We start from the raw sequence: 20,880 nt of genomic DNA, 5'->3' as shown, positions 1-20,880 counted from the left end.
GTGGTGAGGGAGCGGCTGTGAGGCGACCTGCGACGCGGCGGGTGGGTGTGGGTACAGGCTGAGGCAGGGGGCCGTGCTCTCGCATGACCGCGTCGGCGCATTGCTGCAGCGCGCGCGCCTAGGCCTGCTTCGTGCCGCGCAATGGAGGCCTGCGCCAGGGCGAGGTGGGGTGGAGCTGGACTCACGCTATAGGGCAGATAATATACGCGTCTGCAAAAGAAATTGTATGTAGGTGAATTTTCTTGTCTCAGTGTCTCTTGCCGCTCCCGTCCTTTGTGCTGGTGACTCTCCGCTTCCGCCACTCTTTGTTTTGGCTCGTCTCTGTATAGGTGTTTGCGTGCGCCGGTGAGCGTATGAGTGTCTTCATTGATGTGCATTGGCGCGCTTTTTTCTCTCGTCGGTGGCCTTTTCGCTTGTGTGTATGTGTACTCGCTGGCACGTGAGGCGGGTCGATCCTACATGACGTCCTCTCCCTCTGTCGCCCACGCGCACGCTACCGCACGATACCCCCCCCCCACCTACTTCTCGTTGTCGCTGTACCTCAAGCCGTTTTGTGTGCTCTCGTTTTGCCTCTTGCGTTGTGGTTCCTCTCCTCCTTTTTTTGTGTGTGTGCGTGTTATCGCCGTTCGCATGTGCTCTCAAAATGTGCGATATATATATATATATAGATTTTTTTATTGCCCTTTTCACGTGCTAATGCGTTGATGTCAGTTTGAAAGCGAGTTGCTATGGCAAAGGGCAGGAGACGTGCTTCTGCTGTGGTGTTGCCCTTTGGGTGGCTGTTGGTTTCGTATGCTGGTGCAGCTCCTGCTGCCTTCTCTTTGTCTAGTTTATTTTCATTGTTGCTCTCTCACCCGAATTTGTGTGTCCCTCTCCGATTTTGTTCTTGTTCGCGCTACTAGAGTAGTGGTGAGAGGGTGCCATGGATGACTCGTTTTTCCCCCTTTTCTCTGTTGCCATGTATGAAGATCTGCGCCCTCCCTTTACTTCTCTCTCTTGTCTTCTTTCTTCCCAGTCCCCTTTTCTTTACATTGCATCTTTTCTTTCTTTACCGGCTGAGCCTCTTCTTTGTTTTCTTTTAAGTGTTGATGTGCTCTATTTTTTTTTGTGTTGTTGTCCTCCTCCCCTTCCTTTCCCTACCCGTCACGTACTCCTGATGCTGCACTCTGTCTCTGTCTCAGCCTTTTGGTGACTCTTTAGCGTACTGCAGTGTCTCTCTCCGTGTAATCCCTCTCTGCCCACCGCTTTTCTGACGCTATCATCTTCGCTTGTTTTCTTCGTTACCTCTGTTCTCGTTCGTCCTTGTATGTGTGTGTGTGCTGTAGTCTTTTTTTTTTCGCTCTATCTACCTTATTTCCTTCTGCCCTTCACAACAATAACCTACCCATCCCTTGCCTACGCACCGACCCTCACACACACACACACACACACACACATACACAAAGGGGAAAGAAAGAGAGGGAAATAAAGCACTAACTTGCACCGCCGCGTTGTATCCCCTCTCCTCCTCCCGCCTTCCTTCTTCCCTTCTTCCCTTCTTTCCTTCTTTCTTACGTCTAGGCGTCTGTGCTGTGGAGCTGCACTCTTTGCTCCTGTGTTTGCGTGTGTGTGTGTGCTTCTGATTGTTTGGTTGTTACCTTCATGCTTGTCTGCTTACATATGTCTGCCTGTTTGTGTGTGTGTGTGTGTGGAGGGGGTTTCTAAAAGCTCGATCACTTTCTCTGCTCGTTTTTTTTTTTTCGAGGTTTTGATTTTGTCTCGTGCTTGGTCGCTTTTCACTTTGTCCACACGCACACACACACAGACATACACACGCTGTAGGCTCGTATTGCGTCGATTTTCTCCTCCTCGTCGTTCCGAGGGTGCAACTCTGTTCTTTAGTGTCCATCTCCGTGCGCGGTGCACGTATTTTTCGCTGCTGTTTTCTTTCGCCGACAGCGTTTTTGTTGTGTTTTCGTACTTCTTATTGTCCTTCCTGCATTACATGTTTATTAGCTTTCCCTCTCTTGTTTTCTGTCCATCTTCGTCCTGCGCTCCAGTGTCTCTCTCTCCGAGTGGGCCTTCTGTTCCTCTCTGCGGAGTTGTGGGCAACGGTACTGATGACGCCAAGCAGAAACAAACTGACGTTGACCCTGTCTACTCCCCAGGACAGGTAAAACTGAGAAGCGTATCAGGAATTCCGCGGTGGCAAGTGGCGATGGCGCCGCCTAGAAGTAGGCGGGGGGGGGCGCATCTCGGCTTTGCCTGTTTGGCTGGTGCTATGGCTTTGAGCTACCCTAAACGCACACACACGCAGATCTCGCTGTTTTTTTTTTTCGGCTACCCGCGATGTGTGCGCCCTCTTCCTCTGTCTCTCTCTTTGATGACTCTCCGACCTCCCCATGTGCGCTTGGCTGTGTCTTCCAACCTGCGCCACTGCCGCGTCCTTCCTTCTTCTGTTTTCGTTTTCATCGCTAGGGAATGATCCCACTTGCCCACGTACAGATATTGTGGGCTGCTATTATTCATATATACATACCTATGTGAAAGGGCTAGCGTTCCGTATTGCATCTCTCCGCACCTTCCCATTAGGATAAGCTTCGCGCTCCCCGCAACACGCGGGAAACTCTGTCACCGCTGCCCCATTCAAACACTCCTTCTTTCTCGCTTCCTGCGCTCTCGCGACGCTCACGCCTTTTCTGTTTCGTGCTTCGAGGGCAGGTAGACGAGGGTACAATGAACGCATCATCGTTGTTGCTTACGCCGTCGGCGGTGCCGCGGCAAGAATCGTCCGCAGCATCCTACCTGACCTCCTCGCCGCTGCTGGTCGACGTGGTGCCGTTCGAGGCTTCGCTGCAACGCCTTTTGTATGAGAAGGTTTCGACAGACGAGCAGATGTGCAGCTACTCGGTGCAGCAGGCGTACCGCGGGCTTCTGTACGGTGTCCGTGCAACCACGCTCACGTTGACGGGGGCAGGGATAGGGGCCGCGAATCATGAGCCTGCGTTGGCCCCTTCCAAAGAGGGCGAGACGCATCGCGACGCCGCGTTGTCAGCGGCGACGGCGACGGACGCGTGCGTGCTTCGCGGGTGGCAAGCGGTGCTGTATCGCATGGCGCTTGTGGCCACCCGCTCTGCTGCGGACTTGGAGTGTGCCATCTTTTTGAGCACACGCATTCTCTGTGACCCGGCGACGGCCCACGGTCAGGGCAACGAGCGTCCATGCTGCACGCATGAGTGGACGCAAGCGCTACTGCAAGGGCTGCCACTGAGGGGTTTTGTGATGGGCAGCAGCGAGCACAAGGAGCTCGATGACCGATTTGTTCGGCTCGTGCATGCAAACCGACGGTACCAGCTTGGATTTCTTCTCATCCTGTCGAACACGCTTCGCATGTTGGCCAGCGGCCACGTCGAGGGCCAGCGACTGTGCGCCGAACACACAGAACTGTTCACAGGCATTGCACAGAGCATGGTGCCGGCTGTTGCGAGCTACGTGGAGGAGTCGATGCGCGAGAGCGCACTGCACGCCGCGAGGAGGACGGATGCGGGCGGCGCCGCCCCGCCGCCGAGCCGGCTGACGGTTGAGCTGAATCACCTCGTCGTGCACTGTGTGTACTGGCTCACCACGGACGTGCTGCTGGCGCACATGGACGCCGAGGCCGACTCATCCGTGGACACCAAAGAGGCAGCACTCAAGCCAAGGAGGCAGAAGAAACGCCCGCCGGTGCTCGATCGTGACCTTCCAGCGTGCCTGTGGGGGTGCGTCACAATGGTCCGCAACGCGCTGCGACGCGGTTTTCGTTGGCTTGCCGAGGAGTTTGACCACCGCGGCCCCCGCACAGCAGCGACGCCGGCAACGGCGCTGCTGTCAGCTGTCTCGAAGCAGCTCGAGGACGTCTTCACAGATGTGGTCAAACACCAGGAACTGCTGCAGTACTCGCTCCTCAACGCGACGCGCGAGTTCAACGGGGCTTCATCGCACAACGCACAGAGTCTGACGGAGATGGTATGGGCCCACACGCTGCAGATGTGCTTCCTTGTTCGCAACTTGACTGGTGTGTGGGTCGCCGTGCATGGAGGCCTGGGCGTGCCGACGACGTCGGCAGGTTTGGTTCTGCCAGCGTACAGGGACGTTTTGATGTTCATGGCCAGCGCCCTTCTGCGCGTGCCCACCCTGCACGATGCGAAGGAGAACGAGCGGACAACCTTCATGGCGACCGATGCGGCTTTAAGTGCGTGCCTCGCGCTCGTCGCAGCCGCACCCACCACAACGCTGCAGGCGGAGTTGTGGGCCACAGACAGCGGTGTGACACAACAGATCCACGCTCTTCTGGTACAGCGGGCGTTGCGGTACCGCAATGAGCGAGTGCTTCGGTTAGCCTCACTGCTTTCGCGCGCCGTGCTAGACGCGGCGGTGCGAAGCGGCGCTCTCGCTGGCTTCGCCGCGGACTCGTCCGACCAGCTGCTAGAGCTACTCGAGAGCGAGGACGACGCCGCGTCGCGGTGCGTTGGTGAGCTGCTGTGCGTGTCTATTCTTGAGCACCCATACCGTCTTATCCCGGCGCTGTTTCGTATGCTGGAGCACGGTAGCACGGCCACGCGGCGACATGTGCTGGAGGTGCTGTGTAACCTACCGGACCTCGTCTCGGAGCAGCGCGCCGCGGAGGAGGACACAGCGGAGGAACGTCCCTCGCGCTCCAGCGCGCCGGATACCGTGGCGCCGTGGTTTGGTGGCCATTCGAAGTCTATAGGCGCACGCCGACGCCACGTACTCAGACTCCTTGCGGAGAACCTGTTGCTGCGGCTGCCGGACGAGGAGCTGTGCGTGCGGCTGCTGAGCTCGTCCTTGTTTGCCAAGGTGCACCCGGACGACGTGCTGCTCCCGCTCTTGCACCTCTGTGTGCAAAGAGATGACACGGGACGGAAGCAAAGCGCCGCGCTGTCGGCGTTGACCTCCGTTGTCACCGCACACACGGACACAGCGGAGACGTACCTCCTGCTGTTGCAATGCGGGTATCAGTGCCAGTCCGCGGCGAACGGCGGCACCCTCAGCGCTGTAGTCGCGCCTGGAGGGATCAAGAGGAATACCGACGGTGTAGACAGCGAGCAGAACCCTACTATGGTGCGGCGACCGACTCCGCAGACGCCAGGCGACATTCTATCACAGGCCCTCCTCTACTCAGCTGATGGTATTGCTGGATCGGCGCACGACTTGTCCTCAACACCGGCTGCCCTGCCGACCACAGCGGCCGAGATGGACCCATCATCTTCTGAAGCGCGCGCCGGCAACTGGCGTCGCAAGGAAGCGCAGTTGCAGACGGCGCTTCTGACGCTCACAGATCGGTGGGTGCGGGCGGCGGCAGCGAGCTGGACGTACGCTTGTCATTCCCTTCCTCTCCTTCAGTTTCTGGCCCGTCAAGCAAACCGCGGAGCGGGTGACGGCACAGCTGATTATGCCAGCGACTCTGGTGACCCTGTCGTAGAGTGGGTGCAGTGGGCCATGAAGTACATGGTGCGGCTTACCGCCTCGCTTACCGGCCTCGTCAACGATGACCTCTCGCCAGCTGCCCAGGCTCGCTTAAACAAGATGCACCTTCGAGCCATCTGGGACACGTTCTTTGCACGTGCGTCGGCCACGGAAGGACCGCCTGATGACAGGTGGGCGCGCATTGCTTGCCGTGCAGGGGGCACCGGCAGCGGGGCCGACGCAGGCGCGTCGGCGCGCCTGCACGCACTGCTGCTGCCGCTCCTGTGCTTACGCAGTTGTGCCCCCAAAACATTCGCCGTTGCAGACGCGACATTCGTGACGGAGGCAGTGGATTCACCTGAGGAGGAGGACGACGACGATGACGTTGCCACTATTGTGCGCCGACTGTGGCGAGTCCTCTGGCGCGGCGTCACAATGGAGGCGAAGTCGGATGCGACGATTTTTGCCGCGTACCCGGAAATTCAGCGGGTTGCGTTGGAAGTGGTGTGCCGCTTTCCGGCGAGGCTCTTCTTCCACGCGTGGACGCGGTGGACAGCGGCACAGGCAAAAGACAATGAGCCCTCCAACGCCTCGAACTCGCCGGATGGCGAGCTGTCGTCGTCGAGGCTGTTTGCGTATCGGGTGTATCTCTTCGGCGTGTCATCGTACCTTGCCGCTGCGAGTGTGCAGACAGCGTCGCGGCACAGCGACCCATCGGCATCGACGGCGGCGCCTCTTTCAGCAGATCACGGCAGTTACTTGGCCAGTGACTTGCAGGTTGTCCTAGAGTACCGCGCCACGCTGGAGCGACTGTTGACTGTCACGTTGCCCCAATGGCTGATGGAAGAGGAAGGGGACATATCTGTCAACTTGTCATCGTCGCAGCAGGGGAACTCAGTGGGAGAAGCCGGCGAAGCGGGGCCAGGGATACCTATCAACCAGGGCTCGAGCGAAAAGGCGGAGGCCATGAAACAGCGACTGTGCGTCGCCGCTATCGATGCTGCAGCCGTCGTCGGCGTTGTGACGCTATCCAAAGCCGACGGTTTTCCAACGTCATCTTCTCTACCGACTTCCGGCAACGGTTACACCTCCGCTCTCTACGCCTTGTGCAACAGCCTCCTTGAGACGCCGCTGACAGGGTTGGCGAAGGCGTACAGAGACGCCGAGAAGCGCGAGACGTCGGAGGAGCTGCCGAGGTACGACGACGCTGGCAGTGAAACCGATTGGGCCCGGCAGCTGGCGCGTTTCCAGCTATGCATCCGCGTTCATCAGTGCGTGCTGAACGCCATCTCTCTTCACCCCGCCCATGCGAAGGGTCTGCTGCTGTGTTGGTTTCGCGGCTTCCTCCGCCCGATTGTGGAGCTGTCGAACGCTGCTTGCAGAAGTGTGGTGGGGAGAGAACGGCACGAGTGTCGTGCAGCCGTGGACGCATGCAGTGTCATTTTTCAGGCTGTTCTGATGGCGCGCAAGATCGGCAGCCCCACTGCCCCTGCCTTGACCAACTCGGCAGAAGACAAGTCGTCGGCCTCGTCGTCTCTCCTTTTCCGGCTTGCGTGGGAGGAGAGGGAGGCGCTGGTGAGCTTTTCCCTCGGATGCGTGCGGTTTACGGCGTCGGCAGCGGTGCAAATCGTCGGCGTCCGCCTCCTCTCTGCGGTCCTTGTCGCTGCTCCCGAGCTCTTCCTGAGCATGGACGGAATGAACACGCAGATGGTCACGTCGACGCCTTCCACCCGTATGGGCTTTTCATCTTCACCCTGGTGCGCGCTCGAAGATGGGCAGCGGCTTCTGAGCTCCGCCGCGTCCGCGCTGCAGCCCATCGCCCTCATGCACCCCGATCGCCCCACCCGCGTTCTGGCTGATGAGGTGTTGCGAATGCTGGAGAAAGCGGCAACGGCGAGCGGCACGTGATCACCTGGACACGAGCGCGAAGGAGGAGGTGGACTCGAGGGCTCGCACGTGCCATTGACCCCTTCGCACCACCACCCTCTCTGCGCGGCGGAGGTGATGCCTGCAACAGAGCTGCTTTAGCACTGCCAAAAAAAAAGAATCGTAATTCACACTAGCACTCATATATTCACAAACAAAAACGTGGCATCGGCGTCTGGATGACGTGCGGCTCTCTCGAGTACGGGGGCGCAAAAGAAGCGCCAGAACGCCGAGTTTGTTTATTGACTGAACATCACGCGCAAAGGCTGAACAGCAACAACCAAAGGTGTATGTGCGTGGGGGAGGGGGCGGGCGGGCGGGCAGGCTTCCTACAGCGCACGTTGTAGAATGGCGGCACTGGCAGAATGGCTGAGCGAATCCAAAAATTTCAACGACGCTTTCTTCTTGTGCTCGAATGAGTGCTTGCTGTTCCTCCTCCTGCGTCGCCAACGTTTCCCGCCTACTCCACCTTCCCCTCTATCGACTCGCTTGTGAAAGCAGTTTCGATTCCAAATTGCATTCTCTAAGTGCGCGTGGGTTGGCGTGTGCGCGGCCGCACGCCCCCTCTCTTGTTGTGCATCGTACCACTTCTCGATTCCACCCTTTTCCTTGTCTTTTTGTGTTGCGTGCTTGCGCTCTTTCACGTCTTCTCTCGACAGCATCGCTTCCGCTATCGTCGCGAGGTGAAGCGTCGCGTAGGGAGCAGCACTGAGAGGCCGCGGAGGCACTTTCCGCGTGCTTGCGCTTTGTTGTTCCTCCGCGTTGCGCTGCGGAGGGCGCTGCCACGCTCATTTTTTTTTTTTGCTGCTCCTCTGTTTAGCATGCTTTTGCGCACGGATAAGGATGCCACCGATGACGACGTCGAGTATGGCTGCTCGCCACTCGTGGCGGGTGCTGACGTCGTCTCTCAAAGCCAAGGTGAGCCTTCAGATGACACTTTGCGGTGGCCAGTGCTTTCACTGGTACCGAACGCCGCGCGGCACATTTGTCGGTGCCATTGGCGACGGCGTCTTTGAGCTGCGCGAGGTACAGTGCAGTGCAAAGCTGAAAAAACAAGAACTGCAAAGGACCGCGCCACAGCCGCCGGTGCCGGCACGGGCGAGGCGGCGGCACGCGGCGAGCGCTCCTGCTTCCACCTTGGAGGCTGCCGTGGGCGAGAGCGACTGCTGCCCATGCTGCTGGATAGAGTACCGGCGATTATGGCCGCTAGCTCAACCAGTTCGCCTAAGTGGCAAGGGTCGCACGAGCCCACTCTCATCATCATTGCGGCACACAGGTGCATCATCAGCACCCGCCGTATGGGAGAGCGACGAAGAGATGCTAAGTCGCTATCTCTCTCTCGATGTCGATCTTGACCAGCTATGGCAGGAGTGGACCGACTCGCCAGAGACTCGCAAGCATCCCCTTGTGGAATACCTCGTCGGCAATCGCCTTCACCGAGAATTCCTGCGCAGCGGTCACGGCCAGCGTGTTTGCGAGCACGACGAAGCACAGGCAAATCTGTACATCCCCATCCGCCATGTCCGGCAGGATTTGCACTCGTGCCTTTTCTCCTTCCTGTGCTCGCAGAACAACAACGTCACGCGCATCACAGGCATGATCTACGCACTCTCCCGCACCTACGGCGACCACCTATGTGACGTCCAACTCGCCACTGGTGAGGTGCAAGAGCCGCGGAAGTCGGCTGCTGATACGCGGTCCAAGGTACCACAAACGCAATTCCAATCGGACGCCGCTGCCACCAGGAGAGACGCCATTGCATCTCCGTCACTGAGGTCGCACAGTTCAAGCACCAACTCTGCGGAATGGCTTTCGGTGTACAGCTTCCCCTCACTCGAGCAGCTAGCAGCTGCCACGGAGGACACGCTGCGCAACCTCGGCTTCGGCTACCGTAGCAAGTACATTGTGGAGGCTGTCAACTTTATCCGGACACAGTTGCCTCCGCAAGCGCTCCAGGACAAAAAGGCGGTGAAAGGGAAGATGCACTCCCCTCCACACCTAATACAGCAACACGGGGCGTGCTATCGAAACGGCTTCTACTCTGCTGTGCTAAGCCACCACAACTACCACCACCAGCATCAACGGGATATGCTGCTTCTCCTGCCGGGCGTGGGGCGCAAAGTGGCAGACTGCGTGGCGCTCTTCGCGCTCAACCGCACCCACATTGTTCCCGTGGACACGCACATGGCACAAGTTGCGGTGGAGTACCTTGCCGCCCCAAGCGCCGCGGCGGCGGTGGGTCGTAAGCGTTCTCGTCCAGGGTGTCTGTTGTCCGAGGAGGAAGCCCAGTCACCGGATAATCTGCTGCTGGAGTGGAGGAAGCAGGCGGAGGCTCTTAAGGTGAAGAAAGGCGCGTCGCCAGCGACCGTGAAGGCGATAGAGGAAGGCAGAAGCTCTGCAGCGTCGCTGCTGCGTGCCTCACGAAAAACGCCTGTCCCGCCGTTGTACGAGCGGCATCATAACGTCATTCAGGACGCCTTCTGGAAGCTGTTTGGCAACTACGCTGGGTGGGCCCACAGCATTCTCTTCTACTACCGCCTGCGCAAATGAGACACCGCACGAAAGCAGAGAGAACTCAACGAGGCGTGTGCTGGTCTTCTCTTTTCCCGGTTTGTCTGCGCTCCCCAACATCATCACAGAACCCTATCATTGCGATTGATTCCAAATATATCGAGAAGGACTACGAAAAGGGAACCCTATTCTAATCTCGTGCACCCATCTGTGCCGACACAGATGCGATTCGCCGGCGCGCCGCCGCTGTCGCGAACATCGCGGCTGAGGCGAAGGCGGCACCGACTAATCTTGCTAGGACTGTCTGCCGTCAGATGACGTCGAGACAAGCATCACCCCCTCCCCCCCTCTCCATCGGCTCGCGCATTATAGACGCCGCTGCCGCCGACGCCGTTGGCGAAAGAGTTGTCCATGGCCACACCATCCGCAATTCGCGCGTCCGAAGAGCCGTGGCAGCATGCGGTAATCACGGAGCAACTCCTTTTCCGCGCATCAGTCAGCCTCTCATCCGGCAACTCCTGTTTCTGTTGATGTGGTCTTTCACTGCGAGACTCGGGAGCATGGGAGGGCGAGGGGCTCAGGGTGAGGAACGTGGCGCTTCTGAGCGCGGCTGCATTCACACTTATCCGGTGGGTCTCGACCTACAGGAGAATCAGGGTCACATATATTCAAGGCCCTCTTAGTCGCATCCGATGAAGAGCAGCTGCCGATGGCGCGCGGCCCCGCAGTTGTTCATGGCGATAAATGCGAGTAACACGCCCAACTGCAGGCATGCGTGAAGCTCGGTGAAACCGGCCACGATGTTGAAGCTCGCACACTACAAGCAGCAGCACACAGGCAGACCCTTTGTGCGCTTGATTGCGCTGATGATGCGCATGATGCGCGTGACGGAAACGTTGATGCGAAGAGGAGTGCTCCCTGCTTTGAGATTGCTAGCAACGCGGTCTTTTTTTTTTTTCGGTGGTAGTGGTGGGATGGAGGAGGAGAAAATTCTGTTGGGAAAGACATGCCATCAACCTCGACAATACGAATGCAGCCAGCCTTTATCTTTCCATTCTGTGCCCACTTCTGTTTCTTAGCGGACTGCTTCTGCAGGCGTCGCAATACAAGGCGACAACCAAATCATAGAAGCACCCCCTCCCTAGATTGTCTGCCCGCGATTGGGTCCCAGCAACGCGAAGGCACGCCTATACACTGCAACGGCACTCACTCACGCGGAGTCGGTAGGTGCGCTGAGAGCTCATAATTTTTCTCTCACCGTCACTCTTCCGCCTGCCCTCGTTTCCTGCAGAGCACGTCGGCTGAAAGTGGCGCGCTGATGGCGGCAAATTCGCAGTCTAGCGCCGTGGATCTGCTGCGCTTTCTTGCGATCTCGCTCGCCGTGCACGCCGACGCCATCTGCTGCGCCGTAGACGACGTCGAGGCCGCCATTGTAGAGTTGTCCACAAATGATGAGCTTCTTGAAGCCCTCGAAAATGAGTTGGCCGCCTTGCTCGATAGGCAGCGGCGACTGCACGTGACCCGCTCCATGATTGCCCTCTCGCAGGATGAGCGGCGCCGTGGCATGGAGCTGCGACGATGTTGGCGACCGTCGACGCAGCAGCACGGCAACAAGCGAATTCAAACGTCCCGCACACCATCGAGCAGATCGGCATCCCTGAAGCGCGGCACACCTCGTCATCCAGGCGAGGCGTTGTCCATGGATCTGTCCGCAGATGAACCTCAGCAGGAGTATGGAGCGTCGGCGGTGCCGACACGGGGGCTTTCCACGGCTACATCATCGACTGCGCCGTGCACGGAGTCCGACGCGGACTCGGTGGACGCGCAAGTCGAGCGGCTCAAAGCGAGGATCATGCATCTCGACCGCTACTCGCTGCGCGGCAAGCTCCTCCACCTAGAAAGCCAGAAAAACGCGGTCAAAGAGATCGACCTTGAAGAACTGGTGGCAAGGGTGGTGGACCCTTTCGAGTTCCCAGCCTCCGTGCGAGCTCTTTGGTGCAGTGCCGCATCCCCGCGCTCCACCGGCTCTCAGGCAAGCTCCTGTGCACCGTTGACAGGAGCCTCTCATCGCCGCTCGCGCTCTGGGGATATCACTCTTGCCCAGCACGCAACGGGTAAGGGTGGTGTGGTGAACCACACAAACATAGACCTGCTACTGGCGCGGGCATGCCAGCGGCTCTCTGGACGTGCCGCTGACGCATTAGAGGCGCTGGCGTCGACGAACGTCTCTGAGGCGAGCGCAGCAGCGCATCTGCTGGGATGCATGGTGTACGCTGCCGAGTTGGACTCCAGCGGGAGCACCGACCTTGCGGCAGTGCAGCAGCTGCAGACGATGCCGCGAGATACTCTCTCCCATCTCTATGACCAGTGCGTGCGCAACAGTGTTTGCGAGGCCAAGCTGGACGGCCGCTGCTTCGGCGTTCGCGGCACCGTGCTGGCAGCCCAGGATTTCAACGCCCTCCCTGCGGAGTGGGCCACATCGCAGTCGCTCAGTCACGTGCCGCTAGATGAGATCCTACCCCCCGTTCGGCATTTGTTATCGCCTCGCTTCAGCTTCGCGGATGTGGCGGAGCTGAAGCAGCTACAGGAGAAGCGGGTGACCTTGCAGGAGAAGCTTGTGAAGCTCCTGGTGGATGGGCAGGAAAAGGATGCGGAGCTGCTGCGAGACATTGCCGGGAGTCAGCGCGACCGCGCGGTCGCAGCGGCACGTCTGGCGATGGCCGAGATGTCCCCCGCCTCAACATCGGCGCACGCGTGGAAGACAATGGTCCTGGTGCGTGATGATGAGCGCTGACAGCCTCTCGACGGTGGATCGTAATAGCGCCTTTGCGGACACACTTGTGCTTGCCGAGGATGGGGTTTCTGCCTGCGGGGCGCTGGTGCGCCCCACCTGCAGTGTGCGTCTCTTTCCGTATTCGTATTATGATTTGTTCTCCGTTTTTTCGGGCAGGCATCATGGTGCTTTTCAGGGCGATAGCGGGAATTCCGACACGCACTGCGTGTGGCCTACAGACTGCCGTTTGGTCGGTTTTGTTGTTCTTCCTACTTCTGGCTGGCTTTGTCATTGAGGATAACGTCGCGTGTGCAAAACTATTCCCCTCTTCCCTCTCCTCGTCGCATCGCCACCATCCACAGTGGATGAGCATACCTGGATAGTGCCAAACAAAATCTACCTCATCAGCGTCAGAAGAAGTTGGTGTTAGGGAACGCATAGCACCAGGATTGAGCGAGGAGAAGCGCGCGTGGAGGGGTTCGCATTTGGTGGTGCCTCGCCGCGCATGCACCAATGAGTGCGCAGGTCGTTTCTCGAGGCGATTCGCATAGACTCTCCCCAGATCAAGCGTCCTAACGGCGCTTGCTTTCCTGTGCTGCAGCAGCAGCCTATGCTGCACCCAGCGTATGCTACTCGCACTCCTTGGCATCTTTGTCTATGTCACATATGCTTCAGCGCAACTGCCTCTTCTCGCGCTTCTTTCGTCGCACTGTCGCTTCTCCCCTCTTTCCGCTCTGCTGCCGATACTCTGTGCGCGCACCGTCTTTGTCCGTCACAGTCGGATCACAACCCCTTTACTTGTGTTTTTTTTTTTGATTTTCTTCTATTGGTGCGTGAATTTGTGCTTCCTTTGTATTCACAAACTGCGTGCCAGCAACTCGTCTCCCCTCACGCATTCCCACACATCGGCTTACATAGTTGCATCCTACCTCTCACCTCCGCGGCTGCTGCTTTATTATTATTATTATTTTTTTTTCACGCCTTTTCGCTTGTTGTTCTTTTCCTCTTGGTATACCATTCACTCCAGACACGCTCCTCTACCTGCGCACGTGCCATCTCGCCCGGTCTCTCGCTCTCGCTCCCCTTGCTCGATTTTTTTTTTTTTGCAAAGAAGAAGAAAGGGAGCCCTGCGCAGTGTACGAGGAAGTCGAGAAAGGAACGCAACAAAAGAAGCAAAAGAACGGCACAGACACGCGTGCCAACGCGCACGGACGCCAGAGTCGGCAAGAAAATCAGCGATCGTGCTGTCACGGTACCACTAAAGGCGACATTCGAGAGATACGGCTCTGTTCTCTGTTCCTTTCTCACCCGTGAAGACGACGACCTGAACGCGTAACCGACAGAGCCAAGCGCGCACGTGGTGCCACTGTCTGTGCTGCATCTCTTTGCGGCGACTAGGACAGTGGTAGCGTGTGTGTGTCTGTATCGAGGCATTGTCGCGCCCCTTCCCCTCCCTCACACACAAAAGGAACGAAAAATACGCATCTCAGGAAGAGGGTGTTGATGAAAGCTACGCTTACTCTTTTATTTTGCCTTTGACGCACATCCGCGGCTCACTTGCTGCACCGACTCCCTCTTACACGCCCTGTTTCGCGCGCTTGGTGCTACGAGGCGTGCTGGAAGATCTCTGTGTTTTCTCCCGCTGTTGTCCTTCCCGCTTGCTCTTCTGCCCTACGTGCGCGCTTGCTCGTTTTGTGAATTCGTCTTTTCCGTGCGCGTGTCTGGGAGCATCTGGTGTAGACGTATGCTCCGGAACGGTGAACAGGGCTCTTTTTGTCTCCGCCGACGTTTTCGTTGCTGCCGTGAATCGTAGGTGCATGCCACAGGATGCACGTCTCCAGCCTTTCTCGCTCGTTGGAATCGAAGCCACGGTGAGGCCCGAGCAGAGGCGGTGGAGCGCGGGGAAGCGCTCGGGCACACATGGCAGACCGCTTGAGCGATTTTTTCTCTTCCTCTTTTTGGCTGCACTCGCGCTGTGCTCAGTGTGCTGCTCCCAAGCATCGTCTGCTCCTTTTCACCCTGCACGGCACATCGTAGCGGACGAGGCACTCTCCAACGCACCATCCGCGCGGAGTGTGGCACTTCGCTACACCTTCCCCGGCAGCAGCTTGGCGCTTCTAGTGACGGAGGGCGGTCATCTGCACGCTTATGATCTGGAACGTGGCCAGCATGCGTGGTGCGCCGACGCTGGCGGTGACATGGTCACCGTGACGATAGACCTGCCGCCGTCTAAGGAGGCGGCGCTGCGTGATCCCCTAGCGCTTCCGTTTCTTGTGCGTGGCAACAGTCTCTTTACACGCGTTCCGTTCTTCACGTACACGCCACTAGAGTCCATGGATGCAACCGAGCGGCTCGAAGGGCTACCGCAGTCCCTCCGGCCCTACTTCTTTATGAACATCTCAACACTGCTGAGGCGACAAACACTCTTTTTGGGTGGCACAGATGTGTACGTGACGACCTCAGTTCAAGTGGCGGATCTCGACGCGAGCACAGGGCGGCCTGTTGGGGGCCTAGAAACTCCATCGCAGGCTTTTTGCGGCAGCAACGCCACCAGAAGCCCACCACGCGGCGACTCAACGACAGAGTCGCACCGCGTGCCGCACAATGAGCTCCTCCCTCTACTGCACATTGTCCGCTACAACATTGTTTTGCACGTGGTGAGGCCAGGCGAGTACAGCTGGTCAATCTGCCTCTCGCAGCTGCGCATGTCGCCTCGGGCAGTCGTTCAGCCACGCTTCCCGTCACCCTTTTCCGCACATAGCGCAGCCGACACCTCGTCAGCGGCTCCTGAGGACGACAGCGAGCACACGCCGCGCTTCTTCTCGCAGTTTATGCGCAACATGTTCGACTACGATGACGAGCATGTCGTGAATGTGGCCTACAGGCGTGCTGCAGATCAACAGGCCAACCCGACGCCTGCCGCGCGGACGTCGACGGCGGTGCTGATGCGCAACTTGCAGCGCACCCATACTCAGGCTGCCGATTACATCAGCCGCGTGGTTAGTGTACACCAGGTCAATGAAAGCCATGTCAGTCTCCGAAGCGTCCACGATGGCACTACGGCCTGGACATCGGCTTTGCCGCATGTGGCGCGCGAGCCTTCTGGAGATGGGACAGGCTCGACGACGTCATCCTCGAATGCAACTTCCACTGTGATCGCTGCATATGTGTGGGTGAGTGGCGCTGATGAAATCTTCCGCGTTCCAGTTCTACGTTTGGCCTTCGGCAGCGTGGTGGAAGAGGCGGAACAGCTTCGCATATCCATGGAGACGGATGCGAGGGGCGCCGTACCTACAGGTCTGCCGCGGCTCACATCTGCTTCGCTCGCTGGGGCTCTGGTGCCCGCAACGCACGCCGCGGGCCGTCTGCAGCTCTGGACACTTATGCAAAGCGGTGACTCAGGGCGTGGCCGCTGCCGCGACGGCGGCGCTTGTGGCGAGTGGGCTACAGATGACGTTGAGGCCGATGAGCGTGAGGAGACGGAACTCGCAGCGTACTACCATCAGTGCACCTGGTGGGAGACGCCGCCTGTGTCTTGGCCGCTGCTGGCGGGAGCATTCAACGGAGAAAGTGGTGCTGTGACTTTCCAGGCTATCGACTCTGCGACGTCGTCGAGAACGGTGGCCGGCACAAGCGGCGTCTACTCTACCGAGAACCCACCCTTAGGCTTCGACAGCTCGGGAGCGGTGGTGAAAACTGGCTTGGCTTGGCGCACCGCCGCCTTCATCTCCTTTCACGTGCTCTGCCTCGCCGGCTCGATCGCGTTTTTGTGCGCCGGCGTGCCGCCCCGGGGCCAGCTGCAGCGCGCCTGGGCCCAGGCGGATCGCAACCGTGACCGAGTCTCCCACACGTCCTCCTCTCATCAGCCATCGACACAGCTGGTCCCGCAAGATCTCCTCTCCCCGCACGGCGGGCGAGGCACGCCGTTCAGCCTCATAATGGATTCCTTCTCGATGGACACCCTTGGTTTGGGCACTTTACCGACAGCCTCTGTCTCCATGGCGACTGTGTCGCTTCCCCACTCAGACGACTCACTGCAGGAGCTGATGCGACACCACCAGCTGGGGCACCTCAGCAGGTCCCCGCCACGCTCGCCATGGGTGTACCCGGCGCCAGAGCAGGTGCGCTCCCTCACATACGAGGAGAGTGAGAAGATGCTCCCTGTAACCGCCACTCCAGCGACCACAACAACAACCAAAGGCACCGCAACCTCATCAAAGGCGGGGTTTGGCATGACGCCGTCCACGGCGCGACAAAAGGCAAAGACGTCTGAGACGCCAGTGAAGAGAGCAGCTGCATTGCCCTCGAGTCCGGCCGATTCCGCGGCAGCCGATAAGGCCGCCGCGTCCGCGTCAAACAGTTCGAGCGACGACGACACGGTTGACATCGACCTCGGCGAGCGCTGGTGGCTGCGAGCGCAGTTTTTGCCGCGGCAGCATGCAAGTGCACCGGCGCTGGACGAGACATTCTCGGACCGCGGCAGCAGCTATAGCCGCTCGCAAGCTAATACGGGAACGGAGGAGGAAGGCAAGCTGTTCCAGCTGCACTTCAAGGTCCTAGAGAAGATCGGGTTTGGGGGTGAGGGGTCTGTGTTCTGCGTCGAGCACCGCGTGACGCATGCGCGGTACGCCATCAAGGTGATTCACATCCACGAGAAGGACGAGGAGCGAGTGGTGCAGGAGGCCGTTCTGCACAGCTCCTTCGACAACGCCAACGTGGTGCGCTTCTACTTTTGCTGGATCGAAGATATCGCCGTATCGACCGCAAACCGCCTGGAGTTGTGCCACCGCGACGAGGACGGGCTCGATGCGACATCGCTGGCCTACAGCGACAACTCACTCATGGTGTCCACATCCGGCAACACAAACGGACACAGCACCGACCACGACACAGCCTCCAAGGCTGGCGACACCTACCACATGCTCTTCATCCAGATGGAGTACTTCCCCCGCGGTACGCTAGCGGATTGGCTGCGTCTCCGCAGCGGCTTCTTCCGGCTCGAGGTGCTACGCTACATGAAGCAAATCGGCGAGGGCTTGGCTTACTTGCACAACCAGGACGTGGTGCACCATGACTTGAAGCCAACGAACATCTTCGTCTCCAACGACAACGTTCTCAAGATCGGCGACTTTGGGCTCGCGAAACGACGCGGCAACGCTAACGGGAGCGCCGGTGACTTGGCGTCGAACGTCGCGGGTGGCCAGGAGGAGAGGTCGGTGGTCGGCGGAAGCCCGCTGTACTCGAGCCCAGAGCAGACGCGTGGCGAACCGGTAAACAAGCCGTCCGACATCTTCTCTCTTGGCATCATCGCAGTGGAGATGCTGTGCACCTTTACCACGCTGCACGAGCGCATTCGCATCTTGACCGATGCCCACCAACTCATCTTACCTGAAGAGCTCGAGGCCGAGTTCCCTGACGAAGCGCAGTTGATCAAGTCTATGCTGGCGGCAAACCCGCTACAGCGACCGCCAATACGAAAGCTCCTTCGGCAGATCAGCAAGCTCATTGTCGCGCTGGAGGCACAGGAGAGCGATGAGGAGGCCGAGAAGCCGCCGCCACCGTCCCCTCTCGACGGCGCCGAGCACTCGGAGTCGCGCAACGGCAACGACGAGGCGGCCACCGTCGCACTCGTCGACGACAGCGCGTCGGCGCTCGCCGCAGCCACGGCAACCGGCAAGTTCGGCAACACACCATTGAGCACAAGCGTCACCGCTGCGTCGTCGTCGTGTGGGCGATCGGTCGCCGCGGATCTCGCAAGCGGCAGCCATGTAGACTCCTTTCCGTCGCCGCTAGGTGAGCAGAAGTCGCGTGTGGCTTTGCTGCCTGTTCTCCACAGCGAAGCCGCCACCGGTATCAGCGCTGCAGCAGCCTCGCACATGCCAGCCACCACGTCAGCGCATGACAGCAACGCCGCCTCTACGGGGACACATGTAACTCGCCTAGGCGACTCGCTTGCCTCTCTCCACGCCTCAACGATGGTGAAGCGTGGTAACACATACCACCACCGTCGTCGCGGGTCGGCCAGCCCGAACATGGAGGCGGAAATCGGTCGCCTGCATATCTGTGAGATGGTCGCCACCGGATCTGCGTCCCGGAAAGAGTTCTTTGCAAACGACCCCTACGGACTGCCCAACACCCCGGTAATGTACACGGAGGACGCTGATCTGTCCACTATCCTGAAGCACGACCTGCAGGATCGTACTGTCTCTGCGCCAGACTGAGCGGGAAGCAGTGCGAAAGGGTTCAGTGGGTGCTTCTTTTCGTCTGCGGAAAAAGCGCCTCTATTTCGGATGCCCGCTATCGTGCGTCTTCTTATTGTCGTTGCTCTTCACGTGACGCATCTATACTTGATTAGAGGGGTTTGCGTGTGGGATGAAGGTATCTGCTCTCTGTTCCTTTGGTTCGTCCCGTGCTGCCCAACAGCCGCTAGCGCCAACGGCCTTGCCTCGTTCCCTTTTTTCTTGCTGTTCTTCAAACCTTCTCAGAAGAGAAGTTGATGCCCTCCTTTTTTTTTCGCTTCTGCTCGCGGCATTGTTTGAAAGAAGGAGCACGTGAGAGAGTGTGCGGATTTATTTCTCGTCCGGCGGCCGGATAGCAGGGGAAGCGAACAACAAAAAAGGGGGAAAGAGGAACGTCACGTCGCGGTCGTTCTGTACGCTGGGAGTTTCTCCAGTCGGGTTTACGTTTAGGCGTGCTCGTTGTGGGCGTGTCTTTGTTGACGTTCTTCGCATGCTACGTTTTTTTTTTTCTCTGCGCGTGTGCTATCGCAGATGGGATTTCGTTTCCCCCTTTTCTCGTCTCCTTGCCTCCCCCCCCCCTTACCCTCGCCGCCCCAACACTCTTTATAAGTATTTTATTCGAGAACTTATGGGTGTGCTCTCGCGCCGCACGGAAGTGTGCCACGGTTGCTCTCTCTCTCTGCCACTATTGTGCTGCACATTGTTTTTCTCGTTTCGTTCCTGTTCTCGGTTTTTCTGCCACCTCTCCCTCCCTGCTGCTTCTTCTCCCTCTTCTCACAAGCGTTTTTCCTTTTTCGTTTTGCTCTGTGTGCTGCTGTCGTTGATTTTGTGTGTGTGTGTGTGTGTGTGATGTACGTTTTCTTTTTCCCGGTCGGCTTTTCACCTCCGCTCCTAACGTTTCACCACCTGACACTCTGCGCGCCCCATCTCCACCATGCCGTCTCATTGTTTTTTTTTTTCCGCCAAGACAAGCACGCACACGCACACGCACACGCACACGCACACGCACACGCACACGCACCATCTGTTGTTGTTTTAGTTACTTTGAATGAACATATATAATTATATATGTATTCAAGGCCTCTCGCAACTATGACGAGCGGGGCGTGACCCCTCGGCGCTTTCTTTTTCTTTTTTCGCCTCGACTTGCTCCGCCACTCTCGTTGCCCGGCGTCTCGTTCGTGTTTTTCTCTGCATTTCCGTGGGTTTTGTTAACGTTTCTCCCCCCTTCCCCATTTCGCACATACACACGCACGACGTTCTTGCCTCTCTTTCTTTTCCCGGTCTCTCATCTGGTGCTCTCACACCGGAAGCCCGACGTTGCTTTTTTTTTTTGTGCCTGTAGAGGGCCATAGGATTCCCCGTACCACTGCTTTCTTGCTCTTTGCTCTTTTTGTTTCTTGCTCTCCCTCTTAGACGTCACTCGGAACGCAGTGTCGGAAAACCCCTCTCACCCCCGTCAAGCTGCTGAGCTTGGAACACAACAGGAGACCCTGCTCGCCCAGTCCCGCACAGGCACCCCCTGCCCGCACTTCGGATTCCTCCAACGGCGGGCGACTCGTCGTGGCAGCATGGGATGCACGTGGCGTGCTGCCCGCTGCTGCGCTTGCGCTTCCTTGCGCACCTCCCCGCCCGGCCAGAGCCTCCGCACCCGCCCAGCGAAGCACACCCCGCCGCACGCCACGACCTTGCACGCGGTCACCTCGACACGCACGTCTCGCACGCGCTGCACGGGCTGCCCCCGTCGGGGGCCTGTCGCTGCCCCCACCACACCCTCTGTGCCCCCACAGAACGGCAGGCTGTGAGCTCCCCGTGTGCGCACGCGCACGCGTGTCGGCGGGACCCCTCCGCCCCACGCGCACAGCAGCGGCCGACCCGTCGCGGCAACATGCGGGCAAGCCGTCCAGGCACGCACCCCCCGGCAACAGTGCCGTTCTCGAACACGCCCCCTCCCCTCCCCCCCCCACTCCACAAAAGCGCGAGCGC

At 58.8% G+C, this 20,880-nt stretch overlaps 4 protein-coding genes across 4 annotated transcripts; all 4 read left to right on the top strand.

Moving 5' to 3' along the window:
- Positions 1 to 2,715: 2,715 nt before the first annotated feature.
- On the top strand, positions 2,716 to 7,353 carry LDBPK_341940 (hypothetical protein, conserved; the record flags this gene model as incomplete). Its single annotated transcript, XM_003864306.1, has 1 exon — positions 2,716 to 7,353. One exon carries the CDS (start codon positions 2,716 to 2,718, stop codon positions 7,351 to 7,353), a length of 4,638 nt encoding a protein of 1,545 aa, XP_003864354.1.
- An 870-nt stretch (positions 7,354 to 8,223) lies between these two features.
- LDBPK_341930 (8-oxoguanine DNA glycosylase, putative) lies at positions 8,224 to 9,921 on the top strand (the record flags this gene model as incomplete). The annotated part of the gene is made up of 1 exon (XM_003864305.1): positions 8,224 to 9,921. One exon carries the CDS (start codon positions 8,224 to 8,226, stop codon positions 9,919 to 9,921), a length of 1,698 nt encoding a protein of 565 aa, XP_003864353.1.
- A 1,279-nt stretch (positions 9,922 to 11,200) lies between these two features.
- Positions 11,201 to 12,676, top strand: LDBPK_341920 (hypothetical protein, conserved; the record flags this gene model as incomplete). Its single annotated transcript, XM_003864304.1, has 1 exon — positions 11,201 to 12,676. The coding sequence occupies one exon, from the start codon at positions 11,201 to 11,203 to the stop codon at positions 12,674 to 12,676; it is 1,476 nt and encodes a 491-aa protein (XP_003864352.1).
- Positions 12,677 to 14,472: 1,796 nt separating this feature from the next.
- Positions 14,473 to 18,876, top strand: LDBPK_341910 (protein kinase, putative; the record flags this gene model as incomplete). Its single annotated transcript, XM_003864303.1, has 1 exon — positions 14,473 to 18,876. The coding sequence occupies one exon, from the start codon at positions 14,473 to 14,475 to the stop codon at positions 18,874 to 18,876; it is 4,404 nt and encodes a 1,467-aa protein (XP_003864351.1).
- Positions 18,877 to 20,880: the final 2,004 nt, after the last annotated feature.

The sequence above is a fragment of the Leishmania donovani genome, chromosome 34, assembly GCF_000227135.1.
Source record: "Leishmania donovani BPK282A1 complete genome, chromosome 34".
Taxonomy (NCBI): Eukaryota; Euglenozoa; class Kinetoplastea; order Trypanosomatida; family Trypanosomatidae; genus Leishmania; species Leishmania donovani.
Note: the sequence above shows the minus strand (reverse complement) of the source record. Positions and strands in the feature narration are given on the sequence as shown.